The sequence below is a fragment of the Thunnus thynnus genome, chromosome 17 (assembly GCF_963924715.1).
Source record: "Thunnus thynnus chromosome 17, fThuThy2.1, whole genome shotgun sequence".
Classification (NCBI taxonomy): domain Eukaryota; kingdom Metazoa; phylum Chordata; class Actinopteri; order Scombriformes; family Scombridae; genus Thunnus; species Thunnus thynnus.
This window is the reverse complement of record NC_089533.1, coordinates 26,404,877-26,419,515: the sequence shown is the minus strand read 5'-3', so window position 1 is coordinate 26,419,515 and position 14,639 is coordinate 26,404,877. Positions and strand designations below refer to the sequence as shown.

Below are 14,639 nucleotides of genomic sequence, written 5' to 3'. Positions count from 1 at the left end.
TCCAGGCACTCGTTGGTATTTGGGGAGAGGCCTTTCAGAGGGAACTGTTAACTGTTAACAAGGCTAAGACTCTACAGCCATGCTAGTGGCTCTGTAACGCTGCTCTGTGCTAATGTGTGGAACATTTTCCATTGTCACTAGAGTTTGGCATGTTAACATACTAACATTTGCTAATTAACACTAAACGCAAAGTACAACTGAGACTGATGGGGATGTCATACATTTAGCAGGTATTCAGACATGAACCAAAGTATTGGACATATTTTATTTTTCTCGGAATTATTCAGAGTAATCCTGAGGGTAACATGAATGTCTGTACAAAATGTACAGGCAATCCATCCAATAGTTAAAAATTTCACTAAAAATGAATAATGTCAACCTTATGGTGGTGCTAGTGAAAAAGTCACCAGGATAGATCCTCTGGGCACTGCACAAAATGTCATGGCAATCCATCATCCCCTATAGTTGAGATATTTCAGTCTGAACTAAAGTGGTGGACATTGCCATCCCTACAGCCACACAGCTAGCATGGCTTAACACAAATAGATACACCATGAGATCTCCGAGTCTTGCAGAAATGGGAACAGCTTTTAGACCAAAATCAGACTTGCATTACAGCAATGCAAGGTGCTGTGTTGGTGGAGGTGTGTTGTTTAAGGAAGAGTTTGCATTCAAAGGCTTATCAGAAGCCAAATGTTTGGTAATACAGACAAGATTTTACAACTCTGGATGTATGTAGTGTTATGTCTGTGAAGATTCTCAGTCATCATGGTCATGGGTAGTTCCACCAATCAGTCAGAACTGAAGAAGCCTTTTGGATGAGATGTGAAAACATCTTTAAGAACCTACAAGTCCAGTTTGTTTTGACTCAACCGTTCTGGATATGTATGTAGCATTTATATTACCAAAACCTCTAGACAGTCTCACAAGTCTTTCATCTGCTTGTAGCTGCTCTCTAAATGAAAGGTGATGTCTGTGAAGTCTATGTCGGCTCATTTGCTATCTACTTTCATTTGGACAAATACAGATTGATCGATCGACTTCAAGTGAAGTCTCGTGTCATATTTCAAGTAACAAGTCTTCATAATTGCCAATCAGTTGCAAGTCTTTCATGTCTCTCCATGGAGATCACTAATATGTATAATAGTTAAATATGCAAGGTGTTTTGTCATAGGATTTTACCAGGTCAAAACATAATTTGTCTTCTACCCTAATAGGAGTAGATTATTTATTTCAGGGCATTGATATCAGCTGCATATTTCCACATATGAATGTGTCCCAAAACAGCAGATTCAGCATGTTACCCCCAACAACATTGTGCAAAAAACCCCCCCCAAAAACTGAATTGGGTCTCTTGTACCAGTAGGTGTAAATGTGGTCGAGTAGTCTTAAAGAGGTGACCCTTGTCTGCTGTGTGAGCGTTCCCTCCCTCAGCTAAAATAGACCCAGCGTCTCTCTCGGACATTAAGCCTCTGGAGATCTAACTTTCAAAATCCTTGCATTCATTATCAAGGACCAGGTGAACTCAGCAGTTAAGACGTAACCCACATAACCTCTCTCCACTTTCACTTCCTCAACTTTTTACACATTTAATTTGGGCCAATCGAGCTTCCAGATGAACATAAAGGTCAGTCGACACAAGTCAAAGTGAAGTCACAAGTGAGTTGAGACAAGTTCAAGTCAGTTGTATTGTTCCAGGAGTTCACCACAAAGTTGAGACTTCTTATTTTCAGTTCTTGAGTCCTCATTTTTGTGACCTCAGCCTCGAGTCCAAGTCTCAAGTCTATGGGTCTGCAATAAATTAAAAAGAACCAAACCAAGTCTTGTTCATGCAGGATCAGCTTGTTTAATTTGAGCCTGGCTATTTCCCTCAATCCCTGTTCCCATTTATCTTTTAAATCATATTTTCACTTAAAGTGGGAAGACTTCTCTGACTCAGATGTAGTGGGAGTTAAAAGGCTGATCTCATGTAGTTTGACAAAGAAACAGGCGGTGAAAACCAGGGTGGTGTTAAGCTTGGATCTTAATTTATCTTTAATTTCATAAAGCCCTCATACTGACTATTGAGTCAGGTTGAGAGGAATAAAAGAACAAAGATCTGCAGTGATAACGCTGCTGATGGTCTCCACCACTGTTGCTGTGTGGGTGACTCCTCTGCTCTGTCGTCAGTGAACCATATGGTAAGTTTGCTTCTGTTTATGATATTCTCACTGTTTCCATTCACACTGCATCACAACGGCACAGTGCATCTCACAGTTCATCCGGAGATATAATGATCACAGATGATGATGTGAGAGACTATTTGCAACCTTTGTAAGGTTAATCAAGCAAACTATGGTGAGTCTCATTACTGCAGAACTGTCTACTTCTCTGCAGCAAATATGGTCTCAGTAATTGCAGACAAACAGTAAGTTAAAGACTCATTAAGTTTATTAACAAAAGCCCCTAAACAGCATCACAGTAGGGAATAAATAGTTCTGCAGACATAAACCTGTTCCTCAATTTACAATAGGTCATCTATTCATATAAAGCAACTGAAGTCATTTTGTAAGTGAAGGTTACGAGGCTGAGTTCTTCATGATTCTTACAGGTAGAAGTGATGTGGTGCATCAGCAGGAGTCTCTCTCCAGTCTTATACTGTATTAACACATTCAGCACTTTGTACTACAGTCTGGAACGGCTTCCTCTCCCACATGTGTGACTGAAACAAGCTGCTTCATGGGAAAACATTCACACCGTACAATGTTCTGTTCACTCCTGAACTGTTGCATCAGTAGCTGAAAGCTGCTGGCAGGGAGCATCTGTTTAGTCTTAGTTTAGTTTACAGCATTCTAATATGACTTCAAATGTTAGCTTGAGGATTATGCTCAATAATAATTCAGATAATCACACACAAGTTATTATAATTTACATTGTGGAGAGCATGAGGGTTTTGCACCATATTTCATCGCAACAGGCCTTTTTCATGGAACGTATTCTGATGTCACAGTGAATCACAGGTGTAAATAACAACATGAATGATGGTTGAATTCCATTTAGCTGCTTCAGTTTCAGGGTCCCGCTATAGCTGTCCCCATAATCCACACTACATACTAACTGTATACAGTATATACTTTATATTTCTACTACACTGTTTTTGCAGTTAGTAAAAATGGAATCAACATAGTTTGCTGTTTTATACACAGGTTATGATTAATGTAAATAATGTGACATTAGAATAACACTGCTAATTAAACTTAGCATTGAGGCAAAGATGTTTGTCTGTGTCCCCCGCTCCTCCATTTCCCTTGTGCATTGCATTGTGGGAGACTAGTGTACATCAACAGCACACTCAGAATCAAGGAATATTAGTCTCTATATATAGTCTCTATTCTGTCACTTTTCCAGTGTGGACAGTCTACATAATAATACTGAATAGAACAGAGCCGTCGTTAATGTTATTAGTAACACCTGTGCTTTACCTACAAGTCAAAATGTCTGCTGTGAAAAATCATTAATAATAAAAATAAAATTTCACAGTTCTCTGATTTATATCATTTTAAATTGAATATCTTTTGGCTATTAATTTGAAGACATGACGTTGGTCAAATTGGGAAATTTTAATGGGAATTTTTTTCACTATTTTCTGATATTTCATGAACAAATAATTGAAAATGATCAGATTCAGCAAATGAAAATGAATGAAAAGAATCATATTACTGTCCACACAAATTAAGTCAGTATTGCACAAGGCGAGAGAAGAGCATGATCACGCACATGAGGGGCTTTGTCATTTTCTTGGCTGTTGTTCCGTCTCAGTTGTTGTCCATCTGATATCTCACAAGAAGTAATGATTTGCAACAACATGGGTTTTGGATTTGTGTTACTGCTCTTCTCTTCTACTGATGAGTCTTTCATAATCTCTTCTGTTTTTGAACTTGTGTTTGAATCTCGCTAATGTAACGAGGGGAATCACAGAGTTAAGGAAGCCGTGCCAGACCGCTGAGATGCACCACATCTTGATACGTCACAGTCGAAATCTACAGTTATTGCAGTGAACACGTGCTACTTCAGTCACAGTAAAACCAACCTCAGGATAAATTAGACAAACAACCGCACACACCCATCCCAACACTTCATCAGGGGAGCAAATCACAAATGAAATCACACGACGGCAATAATAAACATTGCCTCAACCAGCCATGTCTGTACATGATTTTATATCTGCATGTGATTCCCAATGAAAACAGACACTCCTCCTGCTTATTGGTCAGTGGGATTTGGTGGCCAGTGTCATGTGAATTGGGGGGGTTGTTGGGGCCGGTGTTGGTATGTGTACAGCCGTCTGGAAGAAGTACATCTGAAAAAAAAGAGAAGAAATCAACTATCCTTTCAAGGTTAAACGTGTACAATCAATATCTGAGGCTTCATCCACGTAGCTCACTAACCTTGCAGCCGATTGCCAGCAGCGTGTGTAAAACCACTATGGTCACAACTGTAGCGACTGCCATCACCTTGGTGTCGTCACGGACGACGGGCCAGAAGGTGAGGACCAGGACTGAGCCAGAGATCACCATGGCAACCAGGATCAGTGTCCAGCGCAACCACTCGAATGGTATGATCCACAAAACCTGGAGATGACAGGGCCAGATGTTTGTTACTGATGTCACACCTAACTTGTTTGTTTCCAACTTTGGTGTGTTTGCTTATTCAGTCTGGTTCATCTGGGCTGGTGTGAAAGCTGTCAATCAAACTCTGGTGCGGACTAAACAACTGGGCCGAGACTGCCTGAAAAGAGGGGTCTCAGTTCTGTTTGTTCGTGGTGTGAAAGCAGAAGTTGAAGCCAAAACACATGATGCTATATGTCAGTATAGTTTTTCTGTATGAAGCCAGCTTATTATGATCCTGACACCACTGATAATAGAATCAAAACTCAGGAGAGTGGACGAACTCACCGAGGTGGGGATGTAGATAAAGAGGGAGTAGCCATAGACACACACAGTCTCCAGGAAGGAGTAGCCTCCAATCTGCCTCTCAGCCCCTTGCCTCCAGGTCAGGAAACCCCATAAACCAATCGGCACCAGCCAGGCGTACATGAAGATCACTACTGCAGCTATTGTTACTGCAAGCAAAAGAGACGAGAAATCAGAAATCACTGTCGTCTGCCACTGTCAGGTGAGTCATGAGATGTGGACTCATCACTGTCAGAACAAAAAAACATGTTGTCAACTAAATCTTTTACATTTACAGAGCACGACTGATAATTCTTTAATATGATGCATGACTTAGTAAAGAAAGACAAACATGTTCAGACTGACCTCTGTGGAACTGTGGTCTGTAGTGGTACGTAGGGTTTCCCATCTCGCTGAGGAACGTGGACAGATTCCCGCTGATTGCTACTGAGAACACTAGAGTCACACAGATCCAGAATGGACCTGCAGAAACACATACACATTTACTATTAGCTACCTTCCACTTCCCAACTTAACCTTCTCCACAACTTCTTAATGCTACCATGCAACTGACCTTCAAATGCTGTTATAACGCTACTACTTAGCAGCTTACAGTCCAGCTGTGTGGCAAAATATTTTTAGAATGCATTTGAATGATGCAAAGTGCAAAATCTGTAAACAAAACTATGCTGGAAGTTCAACAAATGGCTTAATCAGACATATAGGCCTCTATCCCTGAATCAGAGTGCAGAGCAGCATTTGACAGGTGGAGCAACAGGTGTAGAAGATGATCCTAACATGACAACTGAATGTGACTACAAAGCACCACAACAACATGCCACACTGGTGCCCTGACACAGAATGTCCTTCCCTGCCACTGTAAACAGTAATAACCTTAGAAATCACAAAAAACACAACATATATAATCCCATATTACTGCTCAGACATATTTAAATTGCCAAAAGGACATGCTACAAAAAACAGGTTCAAATGATTCTGTGCATAAAGAATTATGTTGTTTTGTCTAAAAGAAAGAAAGACGGTCAGTAAGGACTGTAAGTGAGTATGTAAGTGCTGAAAGGAAGTAAGAGAGTAAGTCAGTACCTAAAGTAAGCAAGTAAGTAATTCAGTAAGTGAGTAAGCAAGCATGTAAGTGAGTAAATAAATACTATAATCACGTGAGTAAGTAAGTAAGCGAGTAAGTAAGTAAGCAAATGTGTGAGTAAGGAAGCAGTAAGTATATTTATAAGAACGTCACAAAGTGCTTCCCATGAACAATGAGGCAACAGACATAAAATGACTCAAGAAGAGTAAAAACACTATAAAAAAGTGTCTTTTAAGAGTAATTGTTCTACAAAAATATGGCCATATCATCTATAATACATGAAAAAAAACATCCCCCTACATGGCGTTTATGAGCAGTAAATAAACATTGAATAAATAGTTTATAATACATAATATAGTTATAAGCAGATATAAATGTTTATTAATGTATTTGTCATCTCCTGTGGGCACCCATAACTGTACACTGGTATATAAACAGATAATCAATGACAATATAGTAAAACACAGTAAGAATATGAAATATGTCTTCAAAGAAGAGGAAGTTCATATGAAAAATTGTTGATAAATACTGCACATTATAAACCACTGTCCTTATATCTATACATATAACATATAATAAATGAAATGTTTGTATACTGTGTAATAAATATCTAATCAGTGAATATGTCTCCACTGGCTTACCGTACAGATCTGGGTTACTCCTAAGGTGGTGTTTGATAAAGTTCCTTCCAGGTAACGGCATGACTGACCCCTTAACTCTGTCCAGTACCTGCATCACAAGAACAATGCAAACTAAAACTAACTGCCATGATGAAATATGTTTCTGAGCTTGCTTTATTATTTTTAAAAATGACCTGTACCCTTTGTTGAAACACAACTGTCTACATACCTGCACTGTGTCCACATTGAAGAAAGACTGATAGTACTCAAAGGTCCAGAAGCCACCAGCTGGTTTCTGTCCTCCTAAGAGCTGAAAGCACACACATCTCTCAGCTGCTGTTGACTCAAAACATTAAGACTCTTCACAAGTGTTGTGGTGACGTACCGTAAGTCAACATATGTAGATACTTTGCTCACCTCTGAGCTCTCCTCCTGACCCTCCTCATCATCTGATAGGTCTAATTTCACATCCTCTCCTCCTCCTCCTCCTCCTCCTCCTGCTGCTGCTGCCACCGCTGTGTTGGCAGTGTTTGAGGCAGATATACCGAGTGTGGATGCCCCCGGGTCTGCAGACAGCAGCTCTGCTGCTTCTTCAAACTCTACAGACGTACATCAGGAAAGAATGGGGGTCAGTAATAATGGTGGAGTTACAATGGGCACAGGGTGTAGACAAAACATACAGTTTTATCCAGATCAGGTATTTCAGTTGTTTCCATTGGCTGACGAAGCAGAAGAATGATTATTTTTCTGTTAATTTACTAATCACTGCAGCTCTAAACCCCATTCCATCCTAGGAAGCTGTAGTTTGAACTGCACCTGAGTCTCAATCCAGCTGCTGCTTCCTGTAGTAATAACCTACTGCCACTAGAGGTCACTGCACCTGAGGTTTAACCTAAACCTGTAAATCTGGTTTACAGGTATTTCTCTGAATTGCTTAAGAACAGTCTTTTTAACATCAAATTCCCTCTTTGTGTTTCCTCGGACAGTGTTTCCCTGTTGAGCTGTGGTGGAAGTATAGTAACAAAATGTTGAAATGTTTTTCCTTGTGAGTGTGCACCTTGTACATCTAATTATCATAAGCACCTCACAGTAACAGTAATGTCAGATGTCAAATGAAAGCTGATATAACATCGTGCAGTTTAGACAAACATCTCAATACAACAAATTCATGTCAGTTTGGACTATTGTGGACATGTCTGGCCTCGGTGTTTCATCAGCATCACACCTGATACTTTCTCTTACTGTACAATACACAAGAATCGTTTGGCATGTTGCTATGCTCCCCCTACATTTATTTGCATTATTTATCGCTGATGCTCCATATCCAGGATCTGTGGTACCTACCATAATTCTTTCTTAAGGCAACATTACTGAAACGAAAGGTTTGATATTTAGCATGTGAGGATCTACACAGTGAGCATGACAGAACATGTCTGCACGCTACATGAGAGACACACTGATCACAGTCGGTGAATGTGGGAAATCAGGAAATACACATATTTCTTTTGAAAATAATGAGTGTGCCAAAGCGACTGAGCAAAAACTGTAACAGAGGTGCGAGGTCATAGAGTTGAGAGTTAAGGACAGATTTCTGCAGCTCAACTTATTTCATTGATTTCTAAAAGTTCTTGTCTTCCTCCACATATGATCTGAAGAAAGTATCAAACTAACACAACTATCTAATTACAGTGAAAAGGCGTCACACCGGCCTCAGTTTATTTTCAGTGCTAGAAAGAGGCAACACATCACCTGACAAACTTAAGAGGTTAATTCGTAGCAAATATTGCTTAATTAATGCACAACCACAGATCCAGTATCTGCAAGGATGGCATGTGGTCAGTAATGCAGGCAGGAGAGCCACAAAAAGAAGCGAGAGGTCAGTGAAAGATAAGATAAAAAATAATCACATGATAATAATAAGAATCATACATGACAAAGCACACACGGAGAAGAAACTGCTAGAGAGAGACAGAAAAGCACTTCAGGTTTCAGGTGAAATGCAGGAGCAGATTAGATTGGGCACAATTAAACGACAATAACTAAAAGTGTGTTTGAAGTTGTAAATGTACGGCAGGAAGATAGAGTTCTACTATTTTGGGGCAGCTATAGAGAAAACCCTGGATCTAGGGATAGACAGTAACCTTTGCTCAGAGGTGATCTCAGGTCAGGCAGTGTGCCACAGATGTACCACTGATCCTCAGGCAGTGTGGTACGAGGACAGGAGTTCAGAAATGAATGCAGGGGCAAGACCATTAAATACTTCAGAGAGAAACAACAGGATTTCGTCCTCATTAAAGGATGGATTCACAATTTTTCAAGTCTGTCTTAAAACAACAGTCAGGAGCCCAAATTAACATTGAAACAGGTTTTTCTTGCTGTAATCATTCCTCCTGTTCATACTGACCAGTAGAAGACCCCTTCATAAAGGGCTTACAATGTAAGTGATGGGGACACAATCCACAGTCCTCCTTCTGTGCATAAATGTATTTAAAAGTTAATCTGAAGCTAATATGAAGCTTCAGCGTCCAAATGAGTCAAATCAAGTAGATATCTTTCAACGTTACAGTCTTTTTAGTGCCAAAGTCCCTCTTTTTCTTACTATACTTCCACCTCAGCTCAACAGGGAAACACTGTCCAAGGAAACACAAATGATGCTAAAAAGACTGTAAATGTGGCAGATATCCACTTGATGTGACTAACTCAGACTGCTGAAGCTGAATATAAGCCTAACATAAACTTTTAAATGCATTTTTGCACTAAATGACTGTGGACACACTGTGGATTTTGGCCTCCATCACTTACATTGAAAGCACATTTGAAGGAGATCTTTTAATAGCCAGTATGAACAGGAGGAATGATTACAATGAGGAAAACCTCTTTCACTGTTCATATGGACACCTGACTGTTGTTTTAAGACAGACTTGAAAAATCGTGAACTCTATCTTTTAACGAAGACATGAGTGACTTTAGTCAGGTTGTATTTACCTTGGAATTGTAGATCATTTGGACTGGCCATTGCTTTAGTGGACCAACAGCAACCTCATGTAAGACCTATGAGAAGAAGACAACAACTATATAACCTACAGTTAATTCCGTAATTTTCAATGTACAGTATTAGTACCAGTAAGCCACCCAGCCGTGGATTTATCAATCTACCAGTCTTAAGCAGAAAAGCATATGTTAAACCCACCGACCTGTCCGCAGCAGGATGTCTCTGACGGTGATGGCGTGACAGCTAATACAAGCTAAACTAGCTCTTGTTTAGCATTTGTTTGACTATCTGAAGGTAGCTAATGTAAATATGTGACAACACGGCCCATATAGATCGGCCGGACCAAGAATAAACTGGCAGAAAATAAGAAAACACTCCTAAAGCCTGTCATTCATAAATAGCGTGGCTCCTGTCAGGATGGTCCAGCTAACATGTCATCCGGGTACACGTCACCACGTAAACAAAGCCGTCACGTGAGCAAGGCCGTTTCTCGCTATGCACGGACTACGCATGTGCGTAGCGGAGGCCCATTGCGCCGACGTATTTTTTTTTCTCCTCAAATATAAACTGACACTTTCGGTAACCAAACTTGAATCATCCTCATGTGTTGATCTAAAACACATAATATTTATATGCATATTTATATACATATCAAAATGGCTAAAATAACATGTATATATAAACAAAAAGCAGTTTGTATTCCCGAGAGCTCTTTGCCTTACAAGTAAACTAATTTCAAAGTTTTAAAAAAATCTGGGACGCAAAAGTTTTGAAGATGGTGATGATGATAATGATGATGTTGATAATTGACAGCCTTCTGTTTTAGTCTTCGTAATGACAATTGTGTGTAATAAGTTATTTGTTCATAGTTCATTTGCACCTTTACCTTTATGCCAGTTTCATCAGGCCCTATAAAAATACTCTAGAAGTCTGATTTGCGAAATGGTTTTGCACTTTTATCTTGATCTTGCTGGTGTTACTTTACAATACTTAATTTTTATGTTCATTATTGGAAAAAAGATCCCCCAAAAAGCTAGAAACAGTCATGGATTTAAAATAGTGTACTGTATGTTGCACAATTGTGTAAAAACTGAATACATCCCCAATTTACGTTTAAATCGCAACTAAACACATATTTTTAATAATTCAGTCCCTAATTCACTGTCTGTTCAAATGTGACAGCAAGCGGAACCTTTCCGAGGTAGAGTTATCTGACGGAATATTAACATCGGCCCACCTCCTGGGCGCCATTTCCCTTCTTCTTTACGTGAGCGACCAGCGAGATGTTAGCGTGAAGGTGACAGGCGCTAGGAAAGTAAAAGCAGCCGAAATGTCTTGGTCCTTTGTAGCGAGGAGGCTGTTCTGTGCTGCGGCAGAGACAGCAGCCTCTCCGGCCTCAACCAGCCGCTGGGAAAGACTGAAGAACAGTAAAGCGGGTGAGAAACTAACACCGACTTCAGATCATATACAGGGAGGTTAGACAGGTTTTCACATGAGTTACAGGAATAGCTTAACACTAGTTTGAATAAAAATCTTGGAGCGTGTGATCCATTTTATCAACAAGTCACCCATTATTAAATGATAAGTTTACAATTTTTCAGTTCTGTCTTAAAACAACAGTCAGGTGTCCATATGAACAGTAAAAGAGGTTTTCCTCACTGTAATCATTCCTCCTGTTCATACTGCCTATTAAAAGATCCCTTTCAAATGTGCTTTCAATGTAAGTGATGGAGGCCAAAATCCACAGTGTGTCCACACAGTCATTTAGTGCAAAAATGCATTTAAAAGTTGATGTGAAGCTTACATGAGGCTTTAGCAGTCTGAGTTAGTCATATCAAGTGGATAGTCTTGACACATTTAAAGTCTTTTTAGCATCAAATTCCCTCTTTGTGTTTCCTCAGACAATGTCTCCCTGTTGAGCTGTGGTGGAAGTATAGTAACAAAAAGAGGGACTTTGGCACTTAAAAGACTGTAACGTTGAAAGATATCTACTTGATTTTTTCCCCCATCACTTACATTGTAAGTGCATTATGAAGGGATCTTCTAATAGCCAGTGTGTGAACATACAGAATGATTACAGCAAGAAAAACCTGTTTCAATACTAATTTGGGCACCTGACTCTTGTTTTAACCTCAGCCTGGTGTCCAGTTCTCCTTTTTCAGTCTGTTCACTTCATGCCACTAGCAAACACTTCCTTTAAGTGAAAACTTGAGGCGAGTAGCATCCTGGAAATCACACACACACACTCAGAGCTGTCTGAATAGCAAAACATTAGATAGCACAAAGACACTCACCACCATACTGTGTCAGCACTCACCTGAAACTGCATGTTGAAATCTATCTGGTCTATAAAGTGTTAGAAAATAGTGAAAAATGACTGTTATAAGTTTCCAAGGTGACGTCTTTAAATGTCCTGTTTTCTTTGACCAACTGCCCAAAACTAAAAGATGGCACAATTACAAACAGTACAAAGCAAAAAACACAAAGGAAACATAATACAAAATACAAAACTACACATAATAGCACATCACATACACCCACAATGTCAACTAGAAATTAATAATGTAAGCTTGTCAAATTAAAAGCAAGATGTGATGATGTAACGCTTTCCTTTGTCATACATGACAGTAAACTGAATGTCATATGTCTTAATTGTGACCTGCTGAAGGGACTGCAGATGAAAATGAGCTCTAAGCTAACTCTGGTTCAGCACATCAAATGGTAACATTTATATTTAACACTGTACATGGTCCCAATAAATACAACATTTTAGAAGCTGACACCAGTGAATATTTGATATTTTTACTTAAAAAATGACTTGATTAACTGATTATGAAAATAGTTACTGATTCAATTCCTGTCGATGGACTTCATAGTTGCAGCTGTAGCTTTAGCTGTCATTGTTTGTACGTTTATATTCATGGTATGCACAATATTGGATAACAAGGTGAAACACTTAAACCAGCTGCTTAAGTGTTTGTCAGCTTTACTGTGGCCCCCCCTGGCCCCTGGTGATGTGTGTGTTTAGGACACCATGCAGGACTAAGGTTCTTCTTCTCTTCTGTCTTTAGGAGTGTGGTGTCGCAGCTTGGTCTCTGACTACAAAGAGGCGTGTCGGGAGATGGTTGTTGGTGCTTGGGAGCGACCGGTCAAAGCCTCTGTATATGTGTCTCTGCTGGGCGGGGCCTGGGCCTGTTTCTACACAAAACCTGATGACTCATCTTTTGACGCCACCCTTGTGGAGTACTCCAATCAGCTGGGTCTGCTGTCACCGTGGATCCGCAGCGGGCCCTCTGACGGCCACATACAGAGTCTAGTTAAGCTTCGCAATGAGGGTCGGCTGCGCCACGCCAGCCTGGGTCTTCTCTCTCTGGTTTACCACGCCGACTACGACCCCGACACCACACTGTACGAAGCCCAGTGCTCCAATCTGTCAGTACCCTGGAGGGAGCTCCCCCAGCGGGTACTGGATGTTGGCTTCGCAGGCCGCTGGTGGATCCTGGACTCAAAGATGAAGGACTTTGACGTGAACGAGGAAGAGTTCAAGCAGCTGCCGGAGCACATGCGGACAACATTGCCACCCAGTGTTCAGGAGGTGGAAAGGAACGAGAGGTTGCACAAAGAGTCGTGGTTAGCGCTGAAAGTGGAAGAGGAGGAGAAAGAAACAAATGTAGTGGTAAAGAAGGAGGACAGTGTCAGTGAAGAGAGCCAAATAAAATCACTGGAAGAGGAACAGACTCAAGCTTAAGTGTTGTGTGGAGCAGACATATCACACAGCAAAGCAAAACCATGCTGGACACAAAACTGTAGCGAGGTCATTATTCACATTTTTCATGCAGTGTTGGATTCTACAAACCACTGTTAGCTTAACGTTTATCAGCTATGAACTGTCCAAACTGTTTACTGTCACAACAAGCTGCTAACAAAAAAAGGAAATGCTCTCTCTTGAAAGTGTAAGCAGCCCTTCAAAATAATTAGTTTTGTTTTTATTTATTCCAACATGTTTTTTTGTTTCTCAGAAAGTTTTTCAAATCATTTATACCATGTCCCATGTGTCAATAAATCTGTCAGCTAAAGCCAGATGTCTCCATTGTTTTTGTCTCACTCGTCTCACAACTCCAATAACAAAACTATAAAGACTTCGGAATTTTAAGGATGCAAACACAAGTTCGATATCAGTTTTGTGATGCCTATTTTTTCTGTTCTTCATTCAATTGTTTTTTACTTAATGTATTATTTTCCCACATTTTCCCCTTGTTTCTATTTTGCTCTAGTTTTTGCACCTGTGGGTGTGAAAATGTATTTCTCCTGTTAAAATTGTGTCTCTCTACTCTTTAAATCTGAGCAGCTGACACCAAAACCTGACATTTACCTCTCAACTTCTTACAGATGCTTTATATGAGATTACACTGAATGTGTTTAAATGAGCTGTAATATTCCTGTCATGATGAGGTTTTTGGAATATCTTAGTTGTGTGTCATATCGTGCTTTCTGAAGCTTGGATAACATCTTTCCCTGATTTGAGAAATTCACATATGTTACCTGAAGTAGTCAGATGGAAACTGGCATTGAAACACCCTCTCTGGACTGGAATTTGTCCCCCAGTCCTCCATTCAAAATCCTACTTAAGTAAAAATACTCAAGTATAATTAGGAAAATGTACTAATCAAGGGTAAAAGTACTTAATGGTTCCTGTGACTGATATATTATTATTATGTTTATACTGATGCACCAATAAATAAGAAGCATTTTACTATTGTAGCTGCTTGAGTTACTTTTACAGTACAGTTAGGTAGTTCAGTTCACTGGTTTCCAAACTAGGGGTCAGGCCCCTCCAAAAGGTCACAAGATGAATCTGAGGGATCATGAGACGATTAATTAGGTAGGAAAGAAGGAAAAACAAAGTTCTGCTTTTATATTTTATATTAGTTTTTTTGGACTTTTCTTTAATCTTTGCTTTTTTTGTTAAGTACCTGATCGTTTTATCTCTC

The 14,639-nt window shown here is 39.8% G+C and overlaps 2 protein-coding genes across 3 annotated transcripts; one reads left to right on the top strand and one right to left on the bottom strand.

Annotated features, from left to right (window-relative positions):
• Nucleotides 1-2,407: 2,407 nt before the first annotated feature.
• On the bottom strand, nucleotides 2,408-10,110 carry yipf2 (Yip1 domain family, member 2). Of its 2 annotated transcripts, none has more exons than XM_067570700.1 (9): nucleotides 9,847-10,110; nucleotides 9,642-9,707; nucleotides 7,074-7,255; nucleotides 6,886-6,966; nucleotides 6,678-6,765; nucleotides 5,298-5,414; nucleotides 4,935-5,101; nucleotides 4,428-4,610; nucleotides 2,408-4,339 (listed from the first exon to the last, which is right to left on the bottom strand). In XM_067570700.1, the coding sequence occupies exons 2-9, from the start codon at nucleotides 9,670-9,672 to the stop codon at nucleotides 4,250-4,252; spliced, it is 939 nt and encodes a 312-aa protein (XP_067426801.1). In that variant the 5' UTR covers nucleotides 9,673-9,707; nucleotides 9,847-10,110; the 3' UTR covers nucleotides 2,408-4,249. The 2 variants fall into 2 exon arrangements, with proteins under 2 accessions (XP_067426801.1, XP_067426800.1); XM_067570699.1 differs by having other exon boundaries at nucleotides 9,851-10,110.
• Nucleotides 10,111-10,873: 763 nt separating this feature from the next.
• On the top strand, nucleotides 10,874-13,728 carry timm29 (translocase of inner mitochondrial membrane 29). The gene is made up of 2 exons (XM_067570701.1): nucleotides 10,874-11,084; nucleotides 12,720-13,728. The coding sequence occupies exons 1-2, from the start codon at nucleotides 10,979-10,981 to the stop codon at nucleotides 13,394-13,396; spliced, it is 783 nt and encodes a 260-aa protein (XP_067426802.1). The 5' UTR covers nucleotides 10,874-10,978; the 3' UTR covers nucleotides 13,397-13,728.
• The last annotated feature ends 911 nt before the right edge of the window (nucleotides 13,729-14,639 follow it).

Bases quoted from the DNA above. Each gene is read 5' to 3' on its own strand.
- yipf2 (XM_067570700.1), bottom strand. From the start codon at position 9,672: ATGGCCAGTCCAAATGATCTACAATTCCAAG. The intron at 5,415-6,677 runs GTAAGCCAGTGG...GTGTTTCTGCAG, and splicing joins GAGTAACCCAGATCTGTACG to GTCCATTCTGGATCTGTGTG. The intron at 5,102-5,297 runs GTCAGTCTGAAC...TTTTGCTTGCAG, and splicing joins CAGACCACAGTTCCACAGAG to TAACAATAGCTGCAGTAGTG.
- timm29 (XM_067570701.1), top strand. From the start codon at position 10,979: ATGTCTTGGTCCTTTGTAGCGAGGAGGCTGTTCTGTGCTGCGGCAGAG. The intron at 11,085-12,719 runs GTGAGAAACTAA...TTCTGTCTTTAG, and splicing joins ACTGAAGAACAGTAAAGCGG to GAGTGTGGTGTCGCAGCTTG.